Below are 17,765 nucleotides of genomic sequence, written 5' to 3' on the forward strand. Positions count from 1 at the left end.
GAATTTGAGATTTTTGCATTTTATGTATAATTTTATTTATATAGCACCACAGTGTACGCGGCGCTATACAAAATTACACGGCAATGTAAATAAGGTACAAACGATGGGGTAAGCGTGACGGGTAAATGTAAACATAAGACAAAGGGAGACACTGGCCCAAAGAGCTTACAATCTATGTACAGGTGATGTGATGTGCCCTTAATTTCTGGAGAAAACTAATGCCTCCCCCCCCCTCTCCCCCTCCAAGCGTCACTTGTTCCAAAATCAGGCGAGATTGCCCTGTAATGTTCAGACCAGGCCTAAGAAGAGAGGGGTGTAGAAGCCCAATGCACTTTGTGATATAGGCGGCAGACACAAATCTAACATCCGTTTTGTTTTCCTTGTGATACACAGCTGGACAGGAAGTGAAATCCAGGATTTTGGTGAGAATCTGATGTTTACTGCATTGTGTATGTGCATCATAGCGTTTTCTGATGGATATTTCCTGTTTGGGGTTTTGGTGTAACGTCAATATCTTTCCCATCTCCCTCTTCTAGGTAATCAAAGCAGCAGAAGACAGTGCACTGCAGTATATGAACTTTATGAATGTGATATTTGCGGCTCAGAAGCAGGTACCAAGCTGTTTTGACTCCCAAAGGCCCCTCGGAAGTGCTACAGAATAATAAGAATGAATCACTGTAGCCATTATAAAAGTACAGCATGAGCAAAAAAAAATGTGTTTAAAATAGCCTTCAGCTCATTGCATTTGGCAATGAAAACAGTTGTGTGGATCTGATGGTTTTTCTTAGGGCTGATCAACGTAACCAATATTTGCTGCTGTTTTGCAGAACATTCTCATTGATGCTTGTGTGTTGGACTCGGACTCGGGGCTTCTACAACAGGTAGCACCACTATTTTATATGTGTTTGGAGATAACTGCATTTTGCAGGTTGTGAGACTTTTTTTATTGTAACAATCCAGTATTTGGAAACCTGAGACACTTCCTGGGGATGGAAGTGAAAGGATAATTCTGGCGATGGCCGTGTTATTAAATAGATACATTTGCATTTACGTTCAGAGTTCAGATGCCTACATTGCTTAGTGATATATATATATTTTTTAATCCGGAAAGAAAAATCACTTGAAAGGTGATGGGGATTTTTCTGTTGTTTTCAAGACGCGATCGATCCCGCCCACAATCAGCTGTGAGCTGAACACCTCGGGGCTATGGAAAAAGCCTCGCTAAAAGCAATGTTCTAAAAGTGACGCACGAAAGAGTAACAAGAATGATGTATATATAAAGAATTATGGATGTATATGTGGCCCGTGCCATTATTTTATCTTTCCACGAACGATAAAATGACGCTGGAGGCGGAGTTAGCAGGCGACGCACTTATGCAAATATTAAGCAGAAAACCAATTGCTAGCAGGCACCAGAAATGCGTCAAAATTGTCCATCAATATTTTCTTGCCGGTAAAGAGACAAATGCAAGGAGACGCAAAATAATTCTTAATGCGTTCATATGTCCGAACACGAATAATGAGATCCCAACACAGGCTGCTAATGATTTTAGGTGAGAAATCGATTTTATTTTTTTTGACGCAACGCAGTCCTTTGATTCATTTAAAAAAAAAACCATTACATAGCCCCTTCATGTGAAACAATAATAACTTTACTTTATATAGCGATTTTCTCCCAATGGGACACAAAGCGCGTCACAATTACAGTATAGCGCGCGGTACGCAGCACATAGGAATGTTACAGACACAGTCCCTGCCCCGTGGAGCTTACACTCTATGATTTTGGTGCCTGAGGCACAGGGAGTTAAAGTGACTTGCCCAAAGTCACCAGGAGCCGACGCCAGATGTTGAACCAGGTTCCCCTGACTCAAACACCGGGTCATTGTTTTCAGTCAGGTTCTTTACTCACTGAGGTTTAGGAGGGGCCTGCAGGAATGTGGGCGGGACACCCTTTCAAAGAAGGGGGAAAAAATAAGAGTTGGGGGGGTGGGAGGGATTACAACTTTAGATCAAAGCAATATAATACCACATGGTTAATGAAGTAATCCAGTGCAAAGTGTGCGCGGTGAACATGGAGAAGCAAATAAAACACGGAGTGAGAGAGATACATGCCACACTTTTCATTGTACCCGCAGGCTTGTGACATCACAGGAGGGATCTACCTGAAGATACCGCAGGTCACGTCACTCCTGCAGTACTTGCTGGTAAGACATTGCATGTTCATGTCTGGGAACCCTGCGTCTTCCGGGGACGAGCCAGGAGAATAAAGTAGTCCTAAAATCACCGCCAGGGTAAGGCGCTTACTCTATATTCACCAACGTGGCCGTTTTCGGATTCAGTTCCCCATTGATTGGTTGCTGGGGGGGATATAGACTAAGCCCATGAATGTTTGCTTTCTGGGTGATTAATAGAGTGTAAGCTCTTTGGGGTAGCCGGATAGGGTTTGTCTTTCACATCCGTTTAATGCTCTTATCTCTAATTGTATAAGTAACCCTCTTTATTTTTAGAATCGTCTGTACGCTTGCACTGTAAGGTTCTGCTGACGAGGATTAAACAATTAAAATAAGTGATAACATTAATAAAAGTGGCAAGTAATGCAACTTCTACATCTTCTATCTGGCTGTATACATGGGAAACTTTGTTAAAATAAACATACGCAGGAATACAGAATGTGACCACAGATAAGAGCCACGTGGCCCAAAGTGTAGGACCATTTCCTATCTATCTGTTTGATACTTGGGGTTTTCTTTCGTATTTAGGTTTAAGCCTTATGTCTATCCCTCGCATGTTTGTATTCCCTTACTGTATTTGCCCCTTACCAACTCTGTTGGGAGGATATTCCACGCATCCACCACCCTTTCTGTAAAGAAGCACTTCCTCACATTTTGCCTTAGCTGCCACCCACCAAATCAGAGCGATATACATTTTACAATCTGTAGTAATGTAACAACTGGACGCAGTAACACTGTATTGTGTTATAGGGTATATGGATATTGTCTCGTCCGTAAGAAGTGACCTCTCTCTGTTACAGTGGGTTTTCCTGCCCGATCCGGATCAGAGAACCCAGCTGATTCTTCCACCACCGGTCCATGTGGATTACCGTGCTGCTTGCTTCTGCCATCGCAACCTGATTGAGATTGGCTATGTTTGCTCTGTCTGCTTATCAAGTAAGAGCAGAAGGGATAGCGGCACTGCCTACTCTGACCAGAAACTGGCTGCAATAAATAGCTAAGGCTTGGCGTCACCAGGTTTAGGGCCATGTTCATTAAGCAGTGCTACTGCAGGAAACCCCTTTCAGCACGGCCCGTTCTAGTGAATGGGATGCAAAGTGTCTTCCGGCCCAGGGGTGTCTTATGGAGTAACACCTCTTAGTAAATGCTTCATGCTTCATTCTATCAACATTCCAGAGCTAATCAGAATAATCAAGTACCCCCCCCCCCCCAGCGCGCGTCTGTCGCCCCTTTACTAGCACATTGCAACAAGTCCAAAGGGATCAATGCATCCGCCCCAGCGCCATTTCCAAATTTTTATTGGGGGGGGGGGGGGGGGAGCTTTCTACAGTGATTCTTACACACTGATACTTCCATGAAAAGAATGACTGTTTTTACCATTCATAAAAATAACTAGAATGAGGCCTGAGTACCGAAATAATTTGGTATCATTTATAGATAAATTGGGAAAAACAGCCTGTGGAGTAGTCTCCGTGTGTGTCTCCCCCCCCCCCCCCCATTGCTTTGTAGTGAATGCAGATTGACCTGGGACAGTTTGCACGTCCCCAGTTTGAGACTAAACACGTCTTTCTTTTTTTTTTTTTTGTCCTTTTCAGTATTTTGCAACTTCAGTCCCATCTGCACCACATGCGAGTGAGTAACCCGTGTTTCTATCTCCTTCACATTTCACGCATGCGTGTTACAATGATTACAGATAAGCGTGTTATGTTTTGAAGCCCTGGCCTAAAAAAAAACAATACAGAATATGGCTAAACCATTTTATTAGGTGTGAAAGCTTCTTCACTTAAAGGCCCCCCGAAAAAAGAACTGGTGAGATCTGCCCATCACCCATACTGACATCTGCTCAAACCACTCTAATAGTTTTAAACAAGAGGTGAACCGAGGGAAAGGTGCACTCTCGATTAGCAGCCGCCTGCCCTAGGCGCTCAGTCTCAGCACGCGATGTGCAATGCAGACACCGCCAAAGTACAGGGATGAAAGAAGAGTCACTCCGATGGTCTTAGCATAATAAAAAGTGGGTTTAATGAGTAGCGATCACCTGATGGAAGGTCCGTGTGGGACCTGAAACGTCTTCCCACTGTTCTCGGCTGTCACATTAAATGGAGAATGGCATTATGAACGTGTGAGTAGAGCTGTACTTTGTATCTCTGTCTTTGAGGAGACCGGCGCTATAAATAAATCGCTTGTCTGTGTTGTGTTGGCTGCACGAGCCGGCTTCTCCGCGGCCGAGGCTGTTTCCCCGCACTTTTGGAATTAAGACTATCGGAGTTCCGCTCTTCCTACATCTCTTTAAACAAGAGGTGACACTTGAATTAAGTGGAGGGTCGTTGCTCCACAGAGTTGTTTTTAATCTGGGTCCTCATATATTCTAATACCCAAATCCTCAGATCCAGGGAAAAACATAGCTAGACCGTTAGCTAGTGTAACAAATAAAGTCCCTGCCCTCCAAAATATAGTCTTCAGTATCCTTCAGGCCTCAGAAATTGTAGGTTTGATGTGCAGTGACTGAACTGAATCTATGACTACCTTTTTGTTAGTATGTTTTTAACCACACACTGTTGTTTCCTTTATACAGGACCGCCTTTAAGATCTCGCTGCCGCCTGTTATGAAAGCAAAGAAGAAGAAAATAAAACCTATGTTTTAAAAAGAGACGTGGATCTTATTCAGATGGCTTTAAGGTCCTTCACTGGCCATTCCTGAAGGGTGGACTGTGTAACACTATACAAAGAGGTACACGTTGAACCCAAGATCAAACAGATGTAAAGCTATTACAAACTGTACAGACACCGTGTGATGGGACATGCTGCTTTCGGCTTATTACTTACAATGGTTAAATGTTAGCAGTAGCCTAACCCAGTGTTTCTCAACACCAGTCCTCAAGAACCCACAACAAGTTAAGTTCTCAGGATATCCCAGCTCCAGCACACGTGGCTCAATCAGTCCCTGCTTCAGCACAGGGGTTTTGGAACTAAGTATTTTGTAAGACAGTTGAGTAAATAAAATAAGTGTTTTTTTGTTTTTTTTAATTGTTATTATTACTGGGGGACGATGTGTTTGAAGTGAATGTTATAATGATATAAATTGTAATATGGGCAGGAGAGGGCTCATCACACGAGGGGCTGCCGGCCCAGCTGGTGTTAAAGGGTTTAGAACTGAAAACCCGGACGGTATCTCCAGCCGACGCCTTCCTGCTCCTTATTTCACCTCGCAAGCCGTACGGGAGAAGGTTTTGCCGATTATATTCTGCCGCTTTCGCTCCTTGTCGGGCGTTTTGGAGCCGGCGCACATCCGTTCTGCGGGGGAACGGCGGTGAAATACGACCGGGATATCTGAAACCAGAGAAACAGATCATTTTCAGCTATGTTTCAGAGTCTACTGATAAACTGGAAGAGTTGCTATATACGACCGTCACATTAAAACAGTCTCTTTATAAGAGGACAATGGGATTGACAAGGGAAGAAATTCCTAGAAACGCCCAAAATGATTTTCTCTGACTACCATCTTTGGTATGATATCAATCGAAAGATAAAACCGTGGTATAACCCCCTTATTTCTCCCATTTCCCGTCTCCTCATTCGCCCTCGGACTGAGACTGCTCCCCCCATTCTGTGGTCCCGATGAAAAGGAAAACTTTCTTAATGAGCTCATTTGCATGTCATTACCCAGAATCCCCGGCTGCAGTGGAAGCATGGCATGCTACGAGATAATGGGGAAGGGCAGCGCTGCAGACCTGTCTGAGACGTGAATGTGCTCACGTGGGATTTTTATTTAATTTCCTACGACAAAAGCAGCCACATATTTGCTTTAATTATTACACTTGTGTCTTAAAAGAAGCTGATGAAATAGATCACTGTACTTTTCTTTTTTTAGCCACCCGCTAAACATGTCACTGCCATTAGTGCACTTTGGTCCTAGTAGAGATTCAACATGAATGATCCATGACTAAGATTGTCAGGTGGCTTCTCCAAAAATATTGGTCGAAGGTGCGACGAACTCGAGACACACACACACAAGACACAGGCTACACTGTTTCATCTTGACCCCACCCCCAGGCTCTTGCCACCGCCTCCTTATTGGCTGCATTACCCAGCAGCAGCCAATTGGGATCGAGGAAGCCACAACAGCCCTGCTCGGGGAAATCCCGCGGGCCCCCCCAAGCCGGTCAGGTCACTATGTCCAGAGAGGTAATACCGGTATACACACACACGCCCAGAGAGGTAATACCGGAATACACGTACACGCCCAGAGAGGTAATACCGGTATACACATACACGCCCAGAGAGGTAATACCGGTATACACATACATGTCCAGTATTACCTCTCATCTTTTACTGGACAGAGTGTCCAAATACAGGACAGTCCGGTCCAATACTGAACACCTGCCAGCCCATGATTGGAGCTTCCACTTGTTGGCTAGTATGGAGATCACTTACTTTTAGATGTCTTGTGTGATTAAAGGCCTGTTTATTCGAAGCCATTGACACTGCAGGGCCAGTGCTGTAGGTGGACACTGTTTCAAAGCTCCGGACGCTGCTTTTACTGGAAGCTAGGTCTGAAAAGTTCTTGGTGGAGAAAGTCCTCCTAGATTCTCTGTCCCCTGCGAGGGAGGAAAGCCGACTGACTCTGGGGGCCAGCTTCCTGTTCATTAGCAGAGCAAACTGTCTCCTCTCTTCGTTGAGTTGTCCTATTCTGCTTCGTTGATGGTGGTCTATTTTCTTCAGCGTCTAGGAAGGAAGCAAAGCGCAATCTTAGCCGCTTGTGTCAGTCAATAACCCCTTCACTTTGTTCTACTATCCCAATAACCCCTTCACTTTGTTCTACTATCCCAATAACCCCTTCACCGCCATATAGGGCAAAATGCAGCCAAGGTTTGGATTCCCATTACAACATGGGTACATCAGCATACTGCGATAGGTTTCAATCCTTTCTGTGGAGTACCAGGCGGTTTTAAAGATGGCGTACCTACAAAATTCAGGCATTGGAAAATGAAAGTCATCTAGGGTTGATGCCATTAATTAATAGGAATTTTGAAATGAGAAACAAACATCGTTTATTTTGCTCCTTTCCAGTGCAAAGTGATTTACTATAGAGCAGGGTTATTCTACTGGTGACCCTGCGAAGAGTGTTGACGTGGCCATTGGACCCTCTTGCTGCTCCTAATGTCACACTAGTTGCTTGGGCAGCCAAGGGCAGGGTTTTTTTTTACCCTTGACGCTCACTTGTACGGTAAGCTCATGCAAATATGTACAGATTTTATAATGATATTACAATACGCCCGAGGTCCTTCTGCTACTAAATGACTTCTGGTCTGGCCCCTATAGAGAACTAGTTTGCTCTGGGGTGGTATCTTGGCACCATATTTCTAATACCCTGGGCTGCATGGTAGCACCCCAAAAAGGGACACAATAATTCCATTACTAATCAGGTCCAGGATAAGCTAAGACACTGAGAGATAATGATATCGAGAGGTCGCCCAAAGTGATTGCAACTGGTTCTCATAACCAGAGACCATAGTGTAGGGGCAGCCACCGCCAGGTCAGGTTTTCAGGATACTGTATCCCTGCTTCAGCACAGGTGGTGCAGTAGTGGACTTAGCCACTGATTGAGCCACCTCTGCTGAAGCAGGGATATCCATAAAAGGTGGCCCTTGAGGACTGAGTTTGACACCCCTGCTTTAAATCCACGGATGTTTACCATTTATGGCATAAAAAAGGCAAATACTGCTGTAATCATTGAGCTTCCTGTTTATGACATAATAAAAGCACTGCGCGGTTTCCTTTACATATTGTTCACATTTGGCAGCAATTAGCAGTTGGAAAATGAGCCACGTCTTGGTCACATCGCCTGTCTTGCCAATTGAGAGCAGTCATCTTGTCTTACCGTCTCTTCGCTTGGCCATGTGTGATTGGCCAGTAAAACTGTTCCTCTTTCCCCTGTTGAGTCTGCTAATATACAGCACTCTTCTGCCGCCTGATTTGTACACCAGAAGTGGCTGCATGAAAAACCCTTGGCGTACAAAAGGTCGAAACAGCTGTCTGAGTAGGGTTATTGGCTGTACACTTCTTGTGCTGAAAAAGCTGGGTACTACGGGTTGGCATACGCTTATAGGGATCCATGTTAAATTGGATAAGACGAGTGATACACTGAGAGTGCTCATTAGCATGTCAGTACCCAGAATCCCTGGCTGCAGTGGAAGCACTGTTTGCTAAGAGATAATGGGGAATGACAGGGTTGCAGAGCTGCCTGAGACGTGCGAATGCACCCACAAGTGGCATGTTTATTTACTAAGGAGCTATGGCAATAAACAACATTATATGAATACATCTCATGATACATTTATAACAGGAGAAAAACTCACCTCTAGAAGACTTCTGTGTTCCTTCAGAAACTGGTTGTTCACAGACTGGGAGGCACTCATTAAATCCGAGAGGCAGAGAGAATAGAAGGGGTCATTTTTGTACAGGAATGACAATGAGAACTTTGGGTTAGCGTCCATCGTCCAGTCTGTAAGTATAGGTTTGCCAGCCCCCTGCACGGCTGAGATATTTGAATCAATGCATTGCGGAAGGGAAATATCCCTGAACTTTGTGAATAGATCGGGACACTGACTGATGAACACATGAGCTAAAGATTCTGCTGATCCCAGGGGGAGCTGTTACAAACTATCTGGGTTGGCCTAAACCAGTTGGATTCTGAATCACCTCCAGGGAAGGTTTTGCTAGATTTGGCTGTTCCCATTACGAAGCTAAACATTTACCCAGCCTTTGGGAGGTCTAGTAATTAAATAAATGCACTGAAGCGGACGATTTGAGAGCAGCCCTGGAAGATATCGGAGATATCACATGTTTCAGGTGAAAGCCTTCAATTAAATATCTGTCACTGAAGGGTTTCTTGGTCTCCAAAGCGCAGGAGGCAAACATGGTACTTACTAAGTGTACAACACTTCAATGCATTCCACAGGTCCAGTAAATTTGTTTTGCCATGGTTAGAACCCCGGCATAAAGTGTTAGTGTTTCTATTGTTCTGGATAATGTATTAACCACATCCACAATTCCACTTTGCAGTCTTTACTGCACAAGTGGTAGTCAAATAAATATTAACATTGTTACAACATGGTAGTTTAGAGGCTGATTCCTCTACAGTCCTGGCTGTTCGGATGACCCAGAAGAAGGCAAACAAAATCCCTTCCTAACATTTCACATATCTGGTTCGTCCAAAGCTTTTCTAATCTCCCAAACATTAAATGACCATATTTCAGCTATCATGACGTGGGGTCGGAATACAAGAGGAGATACTTGGTACCATACCATTTTTGGCTGTGTGTAACATCTTAAAGTGTCACATATAAAGTGTCTGTGGAGTTAATTTTGGAGTTAGAATTGGAGGTGAACATTATAAGAAAATCTGGACTCTGGAATCTGTAACAGAACAACAACAACAACTCTGCAACTGTGAGAACGTGACTTTCTAAATGCTGTGATTATTTGTACTCTTCCTCTCCTCCAATAACTGGGAAGTCTCTCCTCCTGCATCTCACTACGCCCTCCTTATTGCTTTTTCTATTTTCCGTTCCCTCACTCCTTTGTGAACGTCTCTGTTCTCTCCAACTTCTCCACTGCACCATTCTTTATACACCTCTCTCCCAACAACTTCTTTACCCCTCAATAAAAAACACCCACACAAATCCTCTATTCACACTCTCTTTCTACTCCTTCCTGCTGCTGGGAATCTCTGAAATGTAATATGTTTTGTTATGAAAAACGTAAAAAAAACGATGGGGTCTACAGAGCTTTGTCCCCTTGTTAAACAATAGTAATAATTCATAAACACAGTACCACCACCTTATTAGTACATTGCCCTATGATATGTGAAAGAAAGCAAATGATTTACTTGATGAAAAACAAAACAGGCGTATCTAATGTCGGATACTAAAAACACAGTAACAATTATTTAGGAACTAGGACAGAGAATAATGTGTCCTTTATTGGACACAAACGTTTCTTTAACCTCCCTCCCAGGTTATTGAATGGAACACTTGTTCCCGTGTAAGAATGCAGCATACGCCACACAGGGAGGTAAAAGCAATGATCGAGTTGGCTTATGGGAAAAGTTCGACATCAATGCATCACTGACCTCATTTATATATTAATTCCGAGGGTGGGTGGGGGCTCAATGAAGCACTTGACATTTCTCCATGGAGAGATCTGGAACTGTCAGGAGTATGAGCTTCTGCATGAGGGATGACTGATTTATCCTTCCTTAGGCCGCGCGTATAGTGATGGCGACGTCACCCAAAAAACAAATGCATTGCCACCGCGTGCGCTTATAGTAAGCACGACGGCGACAATGCGACGGAGCGTCGTGAATTTTGGTAGCTGGCAATATTTGATTTTTCAAGGGCTGTCACCTCATGTGACAGCCCCTGAACCAATCAAATGTCAGTACGCCCGCGACGCCACAGCAAAGCAAAATATAACTTTCGCTAGCGGCGACGGGTGACGTCACCTGTCGCGGGCACTATACGTGCGGTCTTACTGTGGGAATATATATACTGTATATTCAGTGTATATGTATGTATATCAGGGTTTCCCAAACTTTTTTTTCCGTGACCCAGTTATTTTTGAACTTCTCCTTCGTGACCCACTAAAATTTTTATCGCCTATAGGGCCTGCACAGACACACACACAGCCACTGATACACACACACACACAGCCACTGACACACGCAGCCACTGACACACACACTGATACACACACAGCCACTGATACACACACGCAGCCACACAGAGACACGGCTACACACACACACACACTGATACACACACAGAGACACTGCTACACACACACACAGACACACACAGAGACACTGATACACATACACACAGACACTGATACACACAGACACTGATACACAGACACTAATACACACACACACACACACACACACACACACTGATACTGATACACACACACACACACACTGATATATACACACACACAAACACACACACTGATATATACACACACACACAAACACACACACAGACACTGATACAGATACACACACACACACTCGCTCTCCCCTATACGCACACAGACACAAACAGTGAATTACAGGCAATGACGGATGTGAGTGACTGGAGGGGGGGCCAGGGACTGGGTGGGTGGGAGGAGGGGGGGACTGGGTGGGTGGGAGGAGGGGGGGACTGGGTGGGGGGGGAGGGGGGACTGGGTGGGTGGGGGGGAGGGGGGACTGCCATTTTTTTTTAACTCGAGCGGGGGGGGGGGGGGGAGGGTGGCGCGGACGGGAGACACCGCGCGGCCAGCCTCGCTGCGACCCGGCAATTTTGGTGCCGTGGCGCGACCCACCATTTGGGAAACGCTGATGTATATGTATACACACTTCACCCAAAGAATGATCCCATGAAGAAGACACAGCACAGCAACAGCGTTGATCAAAAAGATATATTGTTTTTAGCATAGAATCCAACATTTTGTTCCTCTATGCTGGGACCTTCATCAGGGCTGTATCCGTTGGATTCTGTACTATGGACAATATATCTTTTTTGGATCACCATTGTTGCTTTGCTGTGCCTTCTTCATTGCACCATTCTATGGGTCAAGTATTTCTCTATATTGATTTTTTATGATGCATGCCCATGCTTTATATATTTGATAGTTGAGGTGTGCCTACTATTTTGTTTATATATATATAAATAAATATTAGGGAGGCCTTAATCCAGCAGTGGGTCGACAAGGGCTGAAGATAATATATATATATATATATATATATATATATATATATATATATATATATATATACAGTGGTTGACAAATCACCAAAAAATCTACTCGCCACCTAGTACCAAACCTGTGCTGCTTGGGCCAATATTTACTCGCCCGGGGGTTAAATCCACTCGCCCGGGGCGAGCAAATGTATAGGTTTGTCGAACACTGTATATATATATATATATATATATATATATATATATATACACACAGTATGCGCAAAGTTCATCTTTAATGTCTTGCCTTCAAATACTTTCTGGGCAGGCTACCCGTCTATCTGAACAAGCTCCTCACCCATACCACATGCAGCACTTATCATCTGAGATCTGACTTTAAAAGACTGTTCATGGTCCCAAGGTTCAACAAAGTATCCGGCCGCTCCTCCTCCTCTTACCGTGCACCCCAAAACTGGAACAATCTACTGGAGACTCTTAAAGCTGCCTCCAGTATTAGTAATTTCAAGATTTCAGCTGTCTCACATTTTAATCTGGTGTGTAACCGTTACATTGGCCTATAACATATATTATCTCTTTCTGTGCATGCAATGTCTTGTATATAATGTATAACCATGCTCACTTAATGTAACTATGTATTTGTGACCATGTATTTGTCATTATAACTCTGTGCCCAGGACATACTTGAAAACAAGCGGTAACTCTCAATGCATTACTTCCTGGTAACACTTTTTATAAATAAATATATATCAAATTCCAGCATCATAATTTAGCGCTAGTCACTTTAAGCTTTATCTCCCTCTGCCACGGGCGCCAACATTTAATTAAAAAACTTTTTAATACATATAATTTACCCGGAAAAATTGTGAGGTGCTTTATACCAAAACAAGTATTATTATTAGCAGATGTCAACTAGGATGAGTAAAGATGATGAGGCTGTGTATTAAACTCCCAGCGGCAAAATTCGTGTAATAATGATGTATAAAAAAAATCACCAGAATTATTAAAGGTAAATCGCCACTAGCCATGGAATTTATTTGTTTTTATGTAAAAAAATCTGGTGCTGTTTTTTTTTATTTTGCACCATTTTTGCAGCCAGGCGACGTTGAAACACGTTCCCTTGAATTGATTTAGTGGTTTATTTCAGTTTTTTCTGAATCTCAGACACTTGTGACCGGGATACCGAAAGCTGAAACTAGACATAAGTTTACTTAAGGCCCTATTCTACGTTATCCAACATCCATGGGGATTTCCTGCCCGAAAACCACCTGCACGTCCGCTTTGACCAACATAAAATAAGGCCCTATATCTTGTCATTGTCGCCTGTTGATGATTTTTTCCCCCCATGTGACACGCAGCGGCGCTCTGATTGGTCGACCCGTCGGCCTGCCCTTGGTTACTGTGGCGTTTTCCAACATGGCGTCCTAGCAACGCGGCTGCTCCTGTGTCCTAAGTGCAGCGAGTACGATGTGTCCCGGGCTGCGGGTCCCGGGCCTGGCCTGGCTGGCTCTCCCCGTGCTGATCGCGGTGACACGGGGGCAGAGCGGCCCCGGTGGGTGTGAGACGGGATGATGGGGGAGGGGCAGATCCAGGCGGCGTGGCCTTGTAATTAACCCCTTCGTGTCTGTTTTGTAGGGTTTTATCCCTCCAGGATCCTCCTGTCTGGACCCAGAGCCACATCATTCCTTGTAACAAACACATCCGCTTTCAGTTTGTCTCTGACTGTGGCTAAGAATACAAGTAAGCTGAAGCATTCTATATATATATATTTTTTTTGCAAGAGATCTCCTCTTGCCCTTTCCAAAGCTGTGTTTATGTATACAACCTGATGCCACGTCCGGCAGATATAAGCGTTTGAAATATGAAGTGTCCGGAAGGTTAAAATTGAGCTCTCCCCAGAGCCCAGTACATTCTGAAGGTTACCGTAGTAACCGTAGATGGTAGAAATGAAGAAAATCATAATTTTTAACACGAAACGTTTTCTTTTGCTTTCAAAAGAGCAGGACATGCGTGACATAGATGCCATTATTTAAGCCTATGTATCACCAGATCGACGAAACATGGTGTGTGCGCCCTATTTTTTTAGAGGATTTAGCATATTACCCAACAATGCACTGCACATTTACTACATTCTTGCAGATTCGCTTGTAAACAATTTTTTTCCCCGGCTGACATTAGGCACATTTAGCCTTGTTCGCGACATTTTCTAATTACAATCTGACAAGAAAGCAACTTCTGATGTATCGCTGTATATCTCTATTATTATTATTCTTTTTTTCAATGTAGCTGTGGTATCATCACCTGGCTGTGATGGGAGTAACAGCACAAACAGCTGGTTCCTGACCTTGGAGAACACGAACCAGCCAGCAATGGTTAGCAACATTTCACTAATCACTTTATCTATCTCTACATGTGTTTGACCCAGAGAACACCAATACATAGTAAGATGATACTCACCCTATATTTAGCGGTATATCTATATAAACATACCTGGGTATGTGTAGCTTGTGATTCCTTCTATTGCACCAATAAATATTTGTGACTCATGCGTTCAGTTGGATTCGATACAGGGTGGCAATGGTAAATGATATGTAGGCATTCATTATGTTGTGAATATCTTCTCATAAGCAAGATCTACAGATAAGTATATAACTATATAATATGTCAAGTTAGATGTCGCTCTAGGCAGTGGCGTAGAAGGATATGTGCGGGACCCCAAGCAAAATGTTGCCGTCTACTCCTGCGCATGCGCAGTCTGCACTTGCCGATCATGCATGCGCAGTTGATACTTGCCGGTTGCGCATGCGATGGAATCCGCAAATGCCAACTGCGCATGCGCGATTGGCAAGTGCCGGCTGCTCTTGCGTATGCGCAGTCGGAGATTGGCGGTCGCGCATGCTTATTATTTACCGGAAATGGGCGATCGCGCAGTCGGCGAGCAGATTGCCAGATTCGCGCATGCACAGTTGGGGATAACTATGCGAGACAGCGGGCCCCCCAAGAGTACGGGCCACTGGCCTGCCCGGGCTATAGTTACGCCACTGGCACTGGGCCTTTTTGTCTTTTGCTCTATACATAAGGTCACAATACTAGTAGCAATGTATTTGAGGAAAAAAAACAATATACACACACAGCTTACAGGGGCTGTGTGCGTTCATTATGTTGTGTCTGTTTTTAGCAATCTCCATCAAAGTCTGAAATAAAGGCTTTTCCAGCCCAGTTTAAGACATGTACTCTCTTGTGACTTTACCTCTCTGTGTCTCGGTCACAAAAATGATATACAGATGTAGCCAACTGTACACGTGCGGGGCTATTGCGATATTTCACCCACGGGAGTGAGTTATCTACGTCTGTATCTGTGTTAATTGCCCATCTAAATGCTTAATGATTGTTTAATCGCATGTGCAGCACTGTTAACACTGCCAGCGCTGTATACCAGTAAATCCGTCTGAATAACAACCTATCCTTACATGGAAAGTGGACGTCTGACGGTGTGTTCCCATTGTATTTGCAGAACGTGTACAAGGTCACCCTGACTTTGAATAGAACTCTGACGCTGTGCTCGCTGAATGAGACTGGTTGCTGCAGTGAGAGTCTCTGCGTGGTGGCGACCCTGCGCGTGTCTGCATGCCAGAACAATAAATCCGTGGCGAGTCTGCTCATTCAAGCAGAAATCTATACCAACACCACTTTCTCAGGGACCGCGTCAGGTAAGGAACAAGGCTGCGTAATCCTGTGAGAGCCAGAGCGTTGCTGGCACTCAATGGGTTAACTGGGCCTAATTATTAAGGCAGGGGTGCTCAACTCTAGGTCTTAAGACCCCCACAACAGGTCAGGTTTTAAGGCTATCCCTGCTTCAGCAGAGGTGGCTCAGTCAAAGGCTGAGCCACTGATTGAGCCACCTCTGCTGAAGCAGGGACTGATTGAACTACCTGTGCTGAAGCAGGGATATCCTGAAAACCTGACCTGTTTGTGGGGTCTGGAGGACTGGCGTTCAGCACCCCTGCATTAAGGTATAAGCACCCATAAACATTGAGCCTGTGTTTCCATTGTGGGGTTATTTTAGCATGTGATCCTTTTAGAATGAAGCCACGCAGATCCATGCGAATATCTCCATCCCAGTATCATCTATATGAAAAGATGGTGGGAGTTTTGTTGTCTTGCCAAATGACATCTTGTAAACCACACAAGGAATTGGAAGGATGCTGGGTGGATTCATAGTAAAGGAGCCTCAGCCAATGTAAATATTGTGTACAGGATCGGAATAATAACTGTTAGAATTGAACTGATTGGTGAAAGTAAAATAAAAACCAATGCCGTTGTGTAAGATTTTCTTTACCAACTTGGAATTAGAGTTACTACTTGTGCGCTTTAAACGTAATCTATGCTGGTCGCTTGTATTAAAAGTGCTTAAAGGTATGACATGTATTTAACACAGTAAGCAAGGAGGGGGCTGTGCACACCAAAAATGATGCAAACACATTAATGCAAAAGAGTAATTTAATGACTGAACACAGCCACAGAGATCCAACGTTTCGGTGCTTGCACCTTCATCCCTGATGTCTCACGTCAGCAAACCTGTGTGGAGTAGAAAGGGATAACATGATATTGTTACCTGCCTCCAGCAGAAAGGTCTAAATCTCTAAACAATGGATTAAGGGTACTTCCTCACAGGCAAACCCAATTGATCTCTGCACTGACATATGTTGGTTTGAAGTCCACAAGAAAAATTACAGATTTATAAAGGGATGGGGTGTATTTTTGTTATTTTTACAGACAATGCAACGGTGATCCCGACCCAAGCATACCAGCCCCTGGGATCCTGCCCTTGTAATCTGACAGCTGGAGCCTGTGATGTTCGCTGTTGCTGTGACCAGGTAACTGCTTCATGCTGCAAACCTGAGCACCAGCTTTGTGTTTCAACATAGGGAGAAGCTGGTAACACATTGTGTTCACTTCCACTCACACCCGTGGCAGGCCCACCTCGTGGAGAAGCGAGCGTGCTGCTACTCCAGGATCAGTACGGTGTGCAGGAAGGCAGACTTTTCAGCAGCTCTTATCATGGGCCGCACAGATAATGCACAGCAAGACAATGCGTTCCAGTGGGGAGCGACACGTCCCATCCCTTTTGCATTCTCACAAACCCTCCATTAGAAACGGGTATCTGGAGTATCCCAGCACACTCAAAAAAGAAGAAAAATAACAGTAGAACATAGGAAAAAAATGTAATTAATGGATAAATTAACCCAAACTGTTTTATGTATGTGTGTTCTTATAGTGCCCACCAAGTACTCAGCGCTTTAACATATAGACAAACATTGCAATAGAAGCAATATAAGAATACAGATAAGTGCATCAAGACATGCATGTCACATAGGAAGTAAGGCGTCTCTGTTCCGAAGAGCTGACAATCTAATTGACATGTGGGGAGATATTGAATATAATGGACGGACTCTTTACATAGGATCCCACGCTGTAATAATTATAGATGGCATTTAAAAAATAATCTATTGTCTCTTGCCGTGCAGAATGATCCATATCCCATCTTTCCCTTTTCAAGGAGTGCAGCGCAATGATGACAGAGCTGTTTAATGGATCCTGTTACACGGGGGTGTTTGGTGGAAATGTTAACCCACCTTTCGACCAGCTTTGCAGTGTCCAGGCAAAGAATCGTGCCCCTGACTGGTTTCCCTTCCTCTGTGTTCAGTCTCCCATGGATAATTCACCATTTCTGGGCTATTTTTACCAAGGTGCCACAGTGTAAGTATGAAGAAATAATCTGTGTGTGTGT

The 17,765-nt window shown here is 44.1% G+C and overlaps 2 protein-coding genes across 9 annotated transcripts in view; both read left to right on the plus strand.

Annotated features, from left to right (window-relative positions):
• The window catches only part of GTF2H3 (general transcription factor IIH subunit 3), a 9,462-nt gene extending 4,212 nt beyond the window's left edge, over positions 1–5,250 (plus strand). For all 3 annotated transcript variants that reach the window (XM_075568353.1, XM_075568354.1, XM_075568355.1), the window contains 7 exons: positions 394–422; positions 537–611; positions 828–881; positions 2,136–2,204; positions 3,032–3,167; positions 3,827–3,863; positions 4,807–5,250. In XM_075568353.1, the coding sequence (XP_075424468.1) occupies positions 394–422; positions 537–611; positions 828–881; positions 2,136–2,204; positions 3,032–3,167; positions 3,827–3,863; positions 4,807–4,876 (470 nt within the window). In that variant the 3' untranslated portion in view covers positions 4,877–5,250. The remainder of the gene's footprint in view (positions 1–393; positions 423–536; positions 612–827; positions 882–2,135; positions 2,205–3,031; positions 3,168–3,826; positions 3,864–4,806) is intronic.
• An 8,115-nt stretch (positions 5,251–13,365) lies between these two features.
• TCTN2 (tectonic family member 2) overlaps positions 13,366–17,765 on the plus strand; it is a 28,878-nt gene continuing 24,478 nt past the window's right edge. For all 6 annotated transcript variants that reach the window (XR_012787719.1, XM_075568361.1, XM_075568365.1 and 3 more), the window contains exons 1-6: positions 13,366–13,526; positions 13,610–13,714; positions 14,261–14,346; positions 15,489–15,684; positions 16,751–16,851; positions 17,535–17,734. Coding sequence is in view for 5 of the 6 variants with exons in the window: in XM_075568361.1 (XP_075424476.1) it covers positions 13,442–13,526; positions 13,610–13,714; positions 14,261–14,346; positions 15,489–15,684; positions 16,751–16,851; positions 17,535–17,734 (773 nt within the window). In the remaining variant the exon portion in view is untranslated. The remainder of the gene's footprint in view (positions 13,527–13,609; positions 13,715–14,260; positions 14,347–15,488; positions 15,685–16,750; positions 16,852–17,534; positions 17,735–17,765) is intronic.

The sequence above is a fragment of the Ascaphus truei genome, chromosome 13 (assembly GCF_040206685.1).
Source record: "Ascaphus truei isolate aAscTru1 chromosome 13, aAscTru1.hap1, whole genome shotgun sequence".
Taxonomy (NCBI): domain Eukaryota; kingdom Metazoa; phylum Chordata; class Amphibia; order Anura; family Ascaphidae; genus Ascaphus; species Ascaphus truei.